The 14110-nt window shown below is 39.1% G+C and overlaps 1 protein-coding gene across 2 annotated transcripts; it reads left to right on the top strand.

Annotated features, from left to right (window-relative positions):
* Positions 1-5582: 5582 nt before the first annotated feature.
* SPC25 (SPC25 component of NDC80 kinetochore complex) lies at positions 5583-10203 on the top strand. 2 transcript variants are annotated; one of them, XM_058840623.1, is made up of 7 exons: positions 5583-5656; positions 6026-6195; positions 6284-6349; positions 7094-7240; positions 7386-7490; positions 7774-7872; positions 8819-10203. In XM_058840623.1, the coding sequence occupies exons 2-7, from the start codon at positions 6042-6044 to the stop codon at positions 8950-8952; spliced, it is 705 nt and encodes a 234-aa protein (XP_058696606.1). In that variant the 5' UTR covers positions 5583-5656; positions 6026-6041; the 3' UTR covers positions 8953-10203. The 2 variants fall into 2 exon arrangements, with proteins under 2 accessions (XP_058696606.1, XP_058696605.1); XM_058840622.1 differs by having other exon boundaries at positions 5602-5696; positions 8819-10202.
* The last annotated feature ends 3907 nt before the right edge of the window (positions 10204-14110 follow it).

Genomic DNA, 14110 nt, shown 5'->3' with positions numbered 1-14110 from the left:
TACTCTTTCCATGCACTTCAAGCTAAACTGCACAAGCTGTGGATACAAAGATATGAACTACTTAACAGTTTTTGCTAAGAGGGGTTTAATGGCTTAAGAGGGCTTCATGAAGTGTGATCAGGGAAGTCAAATGGAAACATTAGGTAGATTAAAAAAATAAGGCATGACAATTAATGGACGTAGAAGAAGATTTCCTGACACAATCTCACATTTACTTTAACTGCTCACATTTACTTTAACTATTAATAGTCTGGTTTCAGAAACTTTTTAGCAGATTTAAATCATCTATGTTTATTGCTACTGATCGCATTAAGCCATATAGGCAGCCTTAAAGTTATAAGTTTCTATGCACTGCTTCTGAGTAACTACAATATTTTTCTATGTACTGACCAAATTATTCACTTCAACTAGTATTATCTGATTTCAAGGGAAACCCTTCCAAACTCAAAATTTCAGGATCTTTCAATAAAAATATTTCCTTGTTTTTCAGCTGAAAGTATTTGAGGAGGTTTGTTTCTTGCCAAGTTGTATACGTTACTGTTTTTCAGTGTCCATCAAGGCAACTGTCACAGAAATGAATGGATGGAATTTTCTCTCTCCCAGTACTTCCCCAAGACCATACTTGTTTAGAAATTTCTCTCTAATAACTCTTTTTACCTTATTGCTAAAGAAAATGTTCTTTTGCTAAATTTTTTTTGCTGCAAAAGCATCTTGCCTTTAAAGATAAGTAAGACTTCTATAATAATAAAAAATCACTCTTCTAGACATGTCTGGGTTTAGTATGCAAAAATGTAGAGTATCTGAGGTCTTCCTCTGTTTTTCAATCTAGTTTAGCAAGAACAGTTAGCTTCAAACATAAGTGCAAACTCCAAGTCAGTTGGCAGCTGAGTAACACACTTCTAGCACTTGGTTAAAAGAGCAACAACTATAATGAGCTTAAGTCTAAATAACTATTGTTCTATTAGGAAAAAATATTTTGCAGTACGTAGGTTCCCATCAAGATACAATTTAATGTCCTCAGGAGAGTATACCAAGTAATAAAATAGATAATTTTACAGTCCCTCTTTAATGGTGCCACCGTTAGTCAATTATATCCACAGGATGTGCAGAAGCATTACAATAACTTTTTACATATTTGCTTTATTTACAAGTTCAAACCCACTCACCCATACTATCTATGCACTAAGACAGTGATACACATCTGCTCAGGATGAACTCTTCTTCAGACAGAACACCTCAGGCACACTTTGACTCTCCAGAAACTTTGTAAATTTAATGTTTGAAGATATATCTTGGCAATGTTTCAGTAACCTCTTTTACTATAAATGTTGAAGACCTCCTGATATTAATTTCCCGGATTTTGCTGCTGGTTCTTATGCTTAGATAGAAAGACAAGCACCTTAGACATAATAAAGACTAGCAAAAAGACTAACAGCAAAAGAAAAGACTTTCATTTTCTCCTATGTTCTTTCTGAATGTTTCAGAAGTTCCTACATATGCACCTTAGAGATACCAGAGGAATCACTTTTTTAAAGGATGTTTAAAACCCTCAACAAATCCACAACCTACAAAACAGACACAGTGTAAATTTTGGAACAGGTAAGCGTGTTTCTGTGGGAGAGGCAGTTCTCACTGTGCCTGGAATCACTCATGATCCTGCTCCATCCAAGAGGAAATCAATAACTGACATACTAGTAATCTCTTGTCCTGCCTGTCATATTGCACAACCAATAAAAGTCAGAGACACTAAAGACTTTCCAAGTTGTAATAACCAGCAAAGAGGGTGAAACATGTCTTCAACTACTATATTTAATAATTTGTTTGACAAATTATTATGAGAAACCCTTCCTCAATAGACCTTCCCTTGCTCCTCTATGTAAAGCACTGCAAAAAGCTTCTGTAATCCCCCTAGTGCTTCAAAGTCAGTTGAGATAATACATGAAATAAAACTAATTGCTGTATTTTAGTACAGGGAATTGCAGGGAAACCTAATGATCTATACAAAATGGTCAGAAAGTATAGACAATTAAGTTTTTTAATTGAAGCTTTCTCTTGTTTTGATATTGGAGATCCAAGGTTTGGCCTTCACATACATTAGTTTTTAGTTCAAACCAAAAGCCTTTCAAATGCTATCTGTTCATATATATTTTTTTAATTTATTGATAATTTCTTGATTTATTATGTTTTCTAAGACATACAGAACCAGAGACTTATATATGTGTGTGTGTGTGTGTGTGTATATAAACACACATAAAATGTAAAAACAAGAGTCATGCTGATGATCCACTGAAGGGAGGATAAAATGTTTACAGCTACCTTGCACTTACATATTAGAGCAAATATTACATAACAGTCAACAGATGCTGTTAAGTAAATGTTTGCAAGGGAGGGAAAAGCCATCAAAGCAAACATTTTTTGAAACACTGTTAATGGAGGCCTGTGCACAGGCCCTAACTTTCTGGTACATTATGCTTAGTTAATTGAACAATAAAATTAATTTCCAAACCAGTATTTCCATTGACACTGGATCAACTACAAGGATTAACAAGCAATTTACTAAGTTCACTAGCAGACAGTACATATAACAGCTGGCAGGTATTTTCTAAAGTGTGAATGTTTTCCAAGTGGAACACTGAGAAGATAAACCTTAATTTTTGAATTAGGAAAAGAAGAATATTTCAAGAAGCTTGCACATTCTCTTTCTCTCATTTTTTACTTTCTTTCTAATCCTAAGCCCTTAAACATTCCTCATTGGACCCAGGCTTTTTAGGGTTGGACTGACCAATAGAGGTTAAGCAATAGTTAACATGACCCAGTCTCCTTCTCTTCATTCTGCCACCTTAATCTGATCCTTCCTAATTAGTATAGTCATTACTCTTTGCTATAAACTTAACTATGCAAGCACACAAAGCTAACAAAAACTAATCTGTGCACTCTAACAATAACCAGACCTGCCAGACCTTAATATTGTTTACAATAGTAATGTAAATTAGTAATGTAAATTACAAATTACAATCACATTGTTTTTATTAAGAGCAACAGTATAAATTACACAAACAATGCATGGAATACAATTCTGGCATGCCTATGAAAAAGTTACATCTAAGGAATTTTACTTATTTTAAGTATGAAGGGCTACCTTTTAGAAATTAGAAGCAACCTAGAGAGGATAAAATTCTTTCAAGTTCCATGAAGCACAGGCAGAAATGGAACTGAACCCATTAGGGCAACAATCTCCAACCCAGTTTTTCAACTCCCTTTCCAATAAGATTCCTGTCTTATTGTCATTCTCTAATCCCTGAAAGTAGCCTGCTCTAAATTCTTAAAACTAGCCCTATGTCAACCATAGCCCAGGGAGTCAGAAACCTGCTGCAAGAAGTAGCTAAGTCTGTTTATTAGCACCAGCTTGTCAATTTTGTGTTCCTTTAGCTGCAGTAGCTCTCCAACCCGAGCTAGACTTTTCAGCTGCCTCTCAACCCAGGATGGAACAGCCCAGGATGGACTTTCTGTTACCAATAAAATAAAGCAGCAGATTTTTGTTGGAAACTTTCTGCCCTTCAGTCTGACACTGCAGGAAACTGTCACCCTGTGGCTGCTGCTGTGCTCCTTAGAACCTCGAGTTTAACCAAGTCACCTGTTGATAAAAGGACACCCGTGCAGAGCTGGAAAACACAGAAAAGGGGTATATTGCATAGTTAGTTGTCTCCAGCCAAACTCATAGTGTTAAAAACAGGGTAAATAATTGTTGAAACTTTTTCCATCCCTGGCTACTCTGTGGCTTACTAGGACAGACATTCAGAGAAAAACCATTTCAGAACAATTGTCTGGGTTAAAGCAGGGTGGCTGCCAGCATTTCTGTCTATGGAGCCTTGAATCAGACCCAGCAGAGGACTGAAGAAGCATCTGACCTGCACTAGTTTGGGCCATGAGGCCACATTCCTGTTTGTAGCTGGCAATACCCACCAGTTTGTACTGAAAACTAGGACTTGTCAAAATCACCATGCTTCCCTGAAATACACACTTGGTAAACTGATGGTGGACTGTAGTGGGAAAGGTTGAAGATAGGTTATAGTACAGTTCATGTCTCTCAAAACCTCTAAATCAATCGGAAAAGAGAGCAATTAAGGTATGGATTCTGCCAGTAAATGTTACAGCCTATATTTAGTCTTTGGTGGGTGGAACTGTGAAACAAAGCAATAGGACTAATGAAATCTAGAAAAACTTCACTGATGAAGAAAAGATACCTAACAGTTTTGAGCTGGTGCCAGCTACTGTGGGGTGAACTCATTATCTATGTTAACAAAAGGATTCAGAAGAGACCAGCTGTAGAACCCACCAAACGTATTAGAAAACAGGACTTGTTTAGCTTAGTTTAACTTGTAATTACTAAACTCCAGGGCCCAGGAAAATTGTGTATTCAGAAAGTTATGAGCTCAAAAAATAAAGGCTAACGATGTCAGATGCAACACTGCAACTTTATACTAACAGCATGCACTTGGCCAAGCAAGAAATGTTCCTAAATTAAAAAAAGCCATAAGGTATAGGTCCATAGTGCCCAAACTCACACATGGTTCAGTAATCATCCTTGGACCAGCACAACTTCAGTCCACTTAAGTGTTAAGCAGGTAAGAAACATGAGCTTTAGGAACAATGCTGACAAAGCAGTGAAATCTGGAGAACAGTGTGTCCAAGTCAAATGAGACAGGAATACAGTGGGGTAGAAGTGTTTACACAAGAAGTTTGTACCAGAGTAATGGAACTAATAGCTGGTGATCCCAGTTCAGACTTTACTGTGCATCCCACAGGTGGAAGATAGATTTTAGTACTTCTAAACAGCAAACCTCAAAGCCATGCTAAATATACATTATTCTGGGATTATCTAAATAGCACTGGCATAAAGTAAAATTAAATCATTAGCTACAGTAATAAAATTATTAAAAGTAGCTTTCATAATAAACTGAAGTCTGCTACCTTGGATCACAAACTAGGGCCTACCAAGAGCTAAAAGGGAATATAAATAATTGGAGAAAAAACAGTTGCACTGTCATAAAGAGGAAATTCACTATGAAACAGATTTATGTCAAATGTTTGACTGGGTACATGCAGGGCTACTGTATGATGGTTTTGTTCACACTAAAAAGGATTGCAATTACCCCTGCAGGGCAGTCTCCTGTCAGAACGAGCTTCATGCACATTCTTGACAGAATTCAGGCGAATTAAAAGGCAATTCGGAAACTCACAAAATTTAAGACCGGTGACCGCCCGTGTGTTCCGTGAGTAAACCAGACACTGGAAACAAGCTGTGGCTTCAGAGGTGCCTAAGTGAGCCGGGCTGTTTGTTCAGCATGGACCACACTGCTCCACTTCCTCGGCCCTGCCGACATCCCCTAGCAAAAGCTGCCACCAAGCAATCCCCTAGGGCAAGGGGCGGGCCTCCGGGTCCCGCCTTCCTCCTCCCGCCCCCTCACGGCCCCGGCCCCGCCCGGCCCGCTCACCATGGCGGCCGCGCCCCTCACGGCGGCCACGCCTCGCGCTCGTTACCACAGCAACCACACGGGAGCCCGGGGCCGGGGTCGGCCAATCAGCGGCGCGCTTGCTGCGGGGCGGGCGGGAGCGGCCGTTTGTGGCGGGAAGCGGCGCGGATCGGGCGCGGCGGGTGCGGGCCCAGCGCGGGGCGGCTCCCGGGCGGGCGGGAGGTGAGGGGCCGGGGGGGAGGGGAGGGGGGGGGAGGGGGAGGGGAGGGGGGGGAGGGGGGGGGGGGCGGCGGGGGCGGCGGGGTCCCGGCGGGGTCCCGGCGGGGTCCCGGCGGCGGCCGCGGGGCCTCCCCTGGCGCAGTAGCCGAGCGCTGGGAGAGTTGCCAGGGGAACGCAGCTCCCATTGAGCCAGTGATAGCAACAAAAACAATTTGCGCGAAGAGGTTTGAACGACATCGCGGCGTGGTAAAACCAGCCCTGAGCGTTTGTCCTGTGAGTTTCACCTGCTGCCATTGCCTCCCGTGCCTGACGCTACACCTCTCCTCTTACAGGTGTTGGTACAGAGCTATGGGTAATGCAGCGGCGGAAGATGAATTAACACTCTTTGAAAACGATATTAAAGAGTTTTGGATCCAGTTTAAAATCAGTCATGGAGCTGAACAGAACAATCAGACTTCATCGCTGAGAGATTTGTGCAAGGACACTATAGAAGCTCTTTCAGGTAAAACTGCTCTATGCTCCTATTAACTCTGCTGTGTGCAAGTTATCATCAAACTTCTTCAGATAACTGAAGCAACTTTCCCTTACAGAGAAATGGTCCAAGAAGCTGAAAGAAGAGGACCTGATGATTGACAAAATTCAGGAGTATAACAATGGTACAGTTACTTATTGTGTCCAACCTTTATAAAATTAATTTAATACAGCTGAATAGTATGTTTAACTAAACATTAAAAAAGGTAAGTAATAACATCAGCATGAATACAGAATAAAACCCAAACATAATCGGTTGGTTACAATGTAAATTTCAAGTCAAAAGCTATTTGTTGAAAATATTCCTTGATGATGCAAAAATAAAAGTTTTCGGCATGGAGTGTAAATATTTAAAACAATAGTGTCAGAATTTTCTGACTGCAGTAGGAAAAGTAAATTGCTTTGTAAAGCTGAATATTGTAAGGCTATTTATGCCTTTTCTGTATTAGTAAGAGAATACTGTCAGCTCATCAGTCTAGGATTAACTTGTCTGAATTTTGTAAACTTAAGAATATCAGGCAAAACTTACTGCAACTCTCAGTGTTTGCATTCTTGGCTTTCTGTCGTTATCTGTTGGCAGAAGCCACCATCTTCATGCTTTGAAGATGTATACAGTGCTGGCACTAGAAACAAACTTCATCTGATTAAAGGATCAGAGCAGCTCCATACTTTGTAGCTTCTCTTAGGAATAATTTTCACTTTAAGCTTTCATTTGATGCTCTTGGTGTAGCTAAGCTGATATCTCTCTGCAGCTAAGGTACCATGAATTCTACTGTGTTTTATTCAGATAAATAATTTCAAACTACTTAAATTTTAAATAGCAGGGACATACTTAATCTACTGCATATGTTCATATTTTCTCCTTTCAGAGATTCTCCAGCAGAGGAAATACTTAGCAGAAAAGGAAGAGCAGTTGACAGAAATAAAATTGAAGCTAAATCAAGAAGAAGAGCAGCAGAAAAACTTGAATGACAGTATCCAAGAACTTAAAGAAGAGTTGGTGAAGAAAATGGAAAGTAAGAAAAGGATAATAATTAAGTTTTCTTAATTGAAGGAGGGGTTGTTTTCAACGCTTGCTCTTTATTGGTTTTCTGCTGTTTTAAATGTTTTTTTATATCCTTATTTTGCCTTTGATACTTACAATGGATTTTAAAATTCTAGTAAAGTCTTCTAAAACTAAAGCTGCCAAGGAGAAAGCAGAACAAGTGAGCAAGATTAAAACATTGTTTAAAGAGCATCTTGGATTGGAGATGCGTAGAATTCAGGGTAAGTTTCTGTAGTTTCCTGTGTACTGATACAATGTGGTTCATGTTGGATTGTGCAGTGAAGAGCACATGGCTTACACACCTGATCAGTTGGCTTAACCCGGCTACTACAGTTGTCTCTCAGATGGCAAAATATGTTAAAATGCATTTGTCTTGCAAAGAGACTAGGGTAGCGTAATTTGTCCGTGTTCTAAGAATAACTTTGTATTGTGAGTTTTAGTCATCATTGTGACCCTGCAGCGGAGGTTAATGGTGTTAATTAATTCTGCTTGTGTTTATTTTAGATGAGCAATTACAGTTTATATTCAGACACATCGACCACAAAGATCCTAACAAGCCATACATGTGTACCCTTTCCATAAATGAACAAGGGGACTATGAAGGTATGTGAATTGTGGATACTTAAATAAGAGGATTGAATCTGACACCTCTGTTTGCAGAAAGGAGAGGAGTAAAGTGCAGTTTAGCTGTAATCTTTCATCTTCCAATTTTTGAATGAAAATCTTGCAATGGTAATATTGTTTCTTTAATTACATTGGTCTTGTTAACTTATGTGAAAATACAACTGCTTATTTTCACTGCCCTCCATTTGTGGAGATGCTGTTTACTTTGTATCAAACAAAGCAGAAGAAGGAGGATATACAGAGATGAGAATGCTTCATTTAGTAGTTTGTTTCTACTACAGTGGGTGTGTATGCTGACAGGCATATTTCAACTTGTTCCAGAAGCCTAGAAGGCAGAAAAAAGGTGGCATAGGTGAAAGAATAAAACTTGACATCCAGCATTCCCTTTCTGTAAGGGCACAGCCTTTTGGATCTCAAAGGTGGTTTGGCTATATAGAGCTTACTTCATTTATGGAATTTGAGTGCTGGATAGCTTCTAGGCAGATACTGCTACCAGAGTTCTGCTGTGCCCCTAGGTATGAACTGAACAGATTTCTGGTTTTACTAATTCAGATTTAAACTGTTGAAGTTAAAAGTCTGTCACATGCTGGGCTACATCAGTTTACAATCTGCTTACCTGCAGAGCAACAAAATGGTTTAGGAATGTGTTTCAGTTTTTGAGCAGGCTAGGAGCAGGGAGTTTCTCTAACAGCTCAGTTAGGAGCACAGCACTGAGTGGGACGTCAGTAAATCAAAAATACTGTTATGTTCTTTGAGGCTTTCTCTTTGCTGAAAGAAAATGAGACTACTCAAAAATAACGCAGGTGCAACCTAAACCATAAAAAGGTAACAAGCTACATTAGTATTTCATAGATCCAGAAAAACACTGATATCGATTTATTTTTTTAATCGTAGTCTAATCTTTTGCAAATTTGTGTCATTTTAGTGACTTCCTGTACTCCTCCTCTGGACTGCATTGCAGAGTTACAGCTCAAACTGAGAGAAACTAACAATTTTTCTGCATTTGTTGCCAACATCAGAAAAGCTTTCACTGCTTTATCATATAAACAGTCTGCGTGAAACTAGTTTATACCTCTTTCTGGCTGTAGAGCAGTCTTCTTTCCTTCCTGTTGCTGAAATGGTGTATTTATCTGTGTCTGACTTAATTTCTAAATAAAGATAATGAAAGCATTATTTTAGTTTACTGTTATCTACACACACTTTGGATCATTCTTCAAACAACAGTATCACCAACTACTGCCTTAACTGAATGTCTCTGGACATGTAAATTTTGATCCATTCCATGCATTAATGATCTAATGATTTGTATTTAGCTACCCCAGGGAGATAATCAAAATAAAATACCTTCTGTAGTTTGTATATATTTTCCAGAAGTATTGATGTGTCTTTCAGATTTCTCTGTGGTTGAAATAGGCCTGAAACTCATTAAAAAAAAGTTTGCTTTCAGTTACTTGTGTCATAGGTCATTGTCTTGATTTTTACCCTAACTTGTACTCTACAGTATTAGCATTTCTGTTCATGCATCTAAATGGTTGTTTTTCTTCTGGTCTGTTAAACTTTGTCATTGGAAATCTTTTGACATAGCAAAGCTTGAAGTATAATGTATTAAAGTATGAAATACAGTGGTGACAAATCATGTGTGTATTTTGCATCTTACCAAGAAGACTATTACTATCACAGTGCTCAGCTTTGATTTAAAATATTTTTCTGTCTTGTAAAGTGTTTTTATTTTTACAGAATATTTAAAAGGACTGTTGCAACGAGAAAGAAAATGCTTCATTTGATAATATACCACAGTTCAAATAACGTCTTGACTAAGTTCAGTCCTAGAAATCCTAGTGAATCAAAAACTAATATGTAAGACCTAGTAATTTAGGCATTTTTAAATCCAGTGATCAGATCTTACCTAATCTGATCTGATAGTACGGTTGGGAATATTTCCCAATCAGATGTGAACTGTATTTTAAATAATTTCATTTCTCTAAACTTAACCATATAGCTTGATGGATGCACCACAGACTACACCCTCAGCTTCTAGGAGTGCAATTTAACAAAAAAAAAGTAAAAGATAAAATCTTCCATTTCTTCTTCCCTACAGGTCATAATTTGCTGTTTTCTAAGTAGTGCCTCATTTTCCGTGGTGTGCCCTATTATTTTTTTTCTTGTGTTACAGCCACTTATACACAAAGCCAATAAGAAGGGTAAAGGTGCCAAGTGATTACACTGCAATTTTGGAACAGAATGGCAGCAGAGAATTACTAAGCAGTGTTATAATGACATATCAAATCAAACAAATCCTCAGTTTGTACTTTGTCCATATACCCTCTGTCATCTTCATATACCCTCTGTCATCTCTGAAAATTCTGTAACTGGCAATGGGACAAAGAAGCGAGGGATGGGAGCCTGACTTCAAGAGTCGTTTTTCATTATAGTGGATTTGCTTCCTTTTCAATGAGATTAACAGGAATATTTAAGGTGCAGGTATTTCTTTCAACTAATTGCTTCTACCACTAAAAGAATTCTGTAGGCATTTTTATGGATGTCAGTAGACTAGCCAGGAGTTTCAAAAAATGTATTGGGGCAGCTCTGCACTTCCCACTTGTGTCATCTCTCTGAGGCATAATGGCTGCTGTTGGCTTCTCTTCCTTGTACAGAAGCCCTTACCTTCCGTGTGGGAAAGCCTGTCCCTTCTGGCTTCTCACTATTGGCATTGCTCTCATATCCAGAATGACTACTCATTTTGAAGCATTCCCTTGCCCTACTTCACCTGTCTGTGCCAAGCACCTCTGAGCTGCTCTGAAAGTAAACTTCAGCATGCTCAACTAAATAGTTTACAGCTGCTCCTCGAAAGCAAAAAGGCAGGCAGAACACAACCACCTCATTTCCATGATTTAAAATGGAGCTGTTTAATCATTAAGAGTGTACGTATTGCTCAGACACCCTCTGTAATATACATTATTTTATCATCTTCACAGGAGAAAGAAATTTAAATGCCTTGAGTAATAAAGACAGATGTTCAAACTTAGTGCAGTTTTCCTTTCTTGTTAATCCCACGCATGAGTGGTGACAAAATGAATTTGTCAAGATTGCCATGCACAGAACATAAAATATGTGACAACTACTTTATTGGAATATACATTCTTAGAAATTGTTTGCTAGAGAATATGATGTGTCTGGTTGTAAATGTCCTGTGTATATGCCTAAAACAAGACGTTTGAAATATTTGTTGTAATATAAATCTTTAGAACTCCTTTTGGAGCTAGAATAATGTACCTGCTTATATATGCCAGAGCAAATCAGAGATCTTACTCTACTAAAACAGAGCCAAACATTCCAAAAGTGGGTTAAAGCTAGGAAAGTGTATACAATAGTTTTGCTTCTTTACTTATTCTGAAGTATGATTAAAACTGGCCTGTGAGTTCCATGAAACAGCCTCATTCTACTAGAAGATCTGTCTTGTCATTTTAAAACCTTTGCTTTAAATCTGCACTAATTGCTTATAGAATGCCACACACCTGGATCTGTGATAATTTGGAATTTTCTATTTTCTATTTGTTATGAAAGTACACAATACAGTGATATCAAATAATAGTAAAGACAACTAGGATAACAGAATAGAATGACCCAACAGATACAGTTACTGGGAACCCAGTGTGCTGATTAGTACACATACAAACTGAGATGTCCCAAAGAGCAGATGGGAAAGCTCTTGAGCACAAAAGCAATATGCAGCTTAGAGGCTGTGACACACAATCACAGCTAATGCTGGTGGTCCATTTATTAGCAGGATCTTAAGGCAGACATAGATTTTAATGAAAGTCAGTAAAGGCTTTTTTAGTGTTTTTTTCATAAATCAGTTTGCCCAATGCTGAACATTGCTTTCACTTTCAAAGTGCTGACCCATACTTAGCTACCAAGGGTCAAGTCTGAAATGGAAGGGTTCATGAACTAATGCTGACCATACAGCAAACTGCTGATGTACTGGTGCTCAGCGCCTCATCATATTTATCTCATGTTGTAAAAATCTGGGGGAAAGGTGTTGGATTTTTTTACACCCCTATTCAAACAAGAGTGGAGGTGGTTACTCTTGGATGTTGTTAGATGCATTTTGAAAAGCAAACAGGTACTGGCTACACTTGTGAAAATCAAAAAAGACATGGAAGTTACATTGTGCTTGTGTCATACTGTCTTCTCTAATGAGTCAACAAACTGAATTTATGCAGTACCTTGAAATTGTCTAAATTAGTTTTGTCATTGTAATACCATAACATTGCTGTGAACTTGTGATTTAGAACTTTTTAAAAGTCCTGTGGAACTTGACATAACAAACGTATGCACACATAAATCAGTCCCACAGGCAGAGTATGTATTTTAACTGTGTGAATAAGCTATACTAAATGATTCCAGTATTAGTCTTATCTTTTGAAAGCAATAGTTGAAATTCAGTTACATGAGGCATTACTGCTAAAACAGGATTGTATGCCTGAAGGGTTGGGAGGAATGGTTCTGACTGCCAGACAGTGACACCACTCTTTTTATCCATGTTATCCCTAATCACTCTGACAGCCCTACACACAGATAAGTTGTTGCAGCAGAAGCAGAGGCACTGAAGCCTGATTTCCTACAGATCTGTGGGTGTGTCCTTAAATAGTGCCATTCTCTTCACTGCGATCTCAGCTCTTTTTTACAGTCTAAGGATCAGAGCTATAGAACCACTCCTGAGTTATGCCAGTTTGGCCCCTGCTTTGCTGCTGCTAAAGCTGCAGGACACCAGCTGCAGCCTGCTACAACTCAACTCAGAGCCCGGGCGGGAATGAGTAAATAAAAGTTAATTAGAACCCGTTAAAATTACAAAGCAAAGTGAGGGACAGCGCTGGGAGCACAGTGAGACTCTTTCCGCTCAACTTCTTTATACACTCAATGTTGCATGGCCTCATCAATATTCACGAGCAGGCCTTATATGTCCTCCCGGCACCTCCCACAGTCCGTGGCTTTGTCCTTATCTGTAGATTTGGCTCCTCCCAAGGTCTGTCAGTCGCTGTCTTTCCCTGGCGGAAAGGCTCGGAGGGGCAGGCGCGGTGCGGAGCGGCGGGGCGGTGTCACCCTGCCCGGCCGCCCGGCACGCAGTGCCCTGCCCCCAGTGCCCTGACAGCCCTGTCAGCCAGAAACCACAGAAGGGAAAGGGAAGGATGGAGGGGAGAACAAAAAAGGGTTCAAAACCTAATCGGAACAAAGTACATGTCAAAAGAACTGTAAACCTTAACAGAACTTCTTCCCACCATACCTAATAACTCCTCCTCATTTTCATGAGCCAATCACTACAACTTATTCATAACACTGTTTACCCTTCGTCCAGTGCATTGATCTGTGGCTCTCCTCTCTACCTGACTGCTAACTTTAAGTACATTATAAGGACAAGGATAACTGCAATACAGTCTCCTTTTCAAATCTGGACTAATTGAGCAACACATTCGAAAGTGGTTCATTGTTGGGGAGACTAACAGAAGCTAATAATAGTGTCTCAGTCATGCAAGTGTGTGGTGGTTTTTCACATGACTTTTTAATATATATATAAATAGTCGTGCACTGAAATGATTAATTGAAATAAGATACAATTAGCATTAGTGTGATTTTCTTCCTTTTTAGTCACAGCATGTTGAGCAATGCTAATTACTACTCACCTGTTTTATGACTGATGGATAACTCTACATGGAAACATGCTTTTTGACTTGCCTCAGTGGATTACTTTGCACTGGCTACTGGATCCTGGGCTCAATTCTTCATTATCTATTATCTTCTACACCACAGCTCCAGCTGGAATAACTGGTTGGGCACAGAAATAGGTCTGTTAGAACACCAGCTATGTATCATTATTTTGATTTAGAAGCATGCTACACTTTATACTGATGGCAACTGCAATTAACATAAAGGAATCCAAGCTTTTAAGAGAAGGCTGCATACATTAACCTTTTGGCTAATTGAGGAATAGGTCAAAGTGATAGGTGACCTCGTGGGTGGTTTACTAGCTAAGTTACAGCACAATACATTGATGTAAATGCTTACCTCATAGGTTAAAAACAGGCAAACAACTAATACTTAACGTCCCATGCAAAGCTAATGAGAGAAATTTGCTTGTCTATCTCCATGTATGACACAACCTCATAATGGAAAGACAATGTAGCAAATTGGTAATTGTATTCTTTTAGTATTGTGTCAG

The sequence above is a fragment of the Poecile atricapillus genome, chromosome 5 (genome assembly GCF_030490865.1).
Source record: "Poecile atricapillus isolate bPoeAtr1 chromosome 5, bPoeAtr1.hap1, whole genome shotgun sequence".
Lineage (NCBI taxonomy): Eukaryota > Metazoa > Chordata > Aves > Passeriformes > Paridae > Poecile > Poecile atricapillus.
This window is presented reverse-complemented; position numbering and strand designations above follow the sequence as displayed.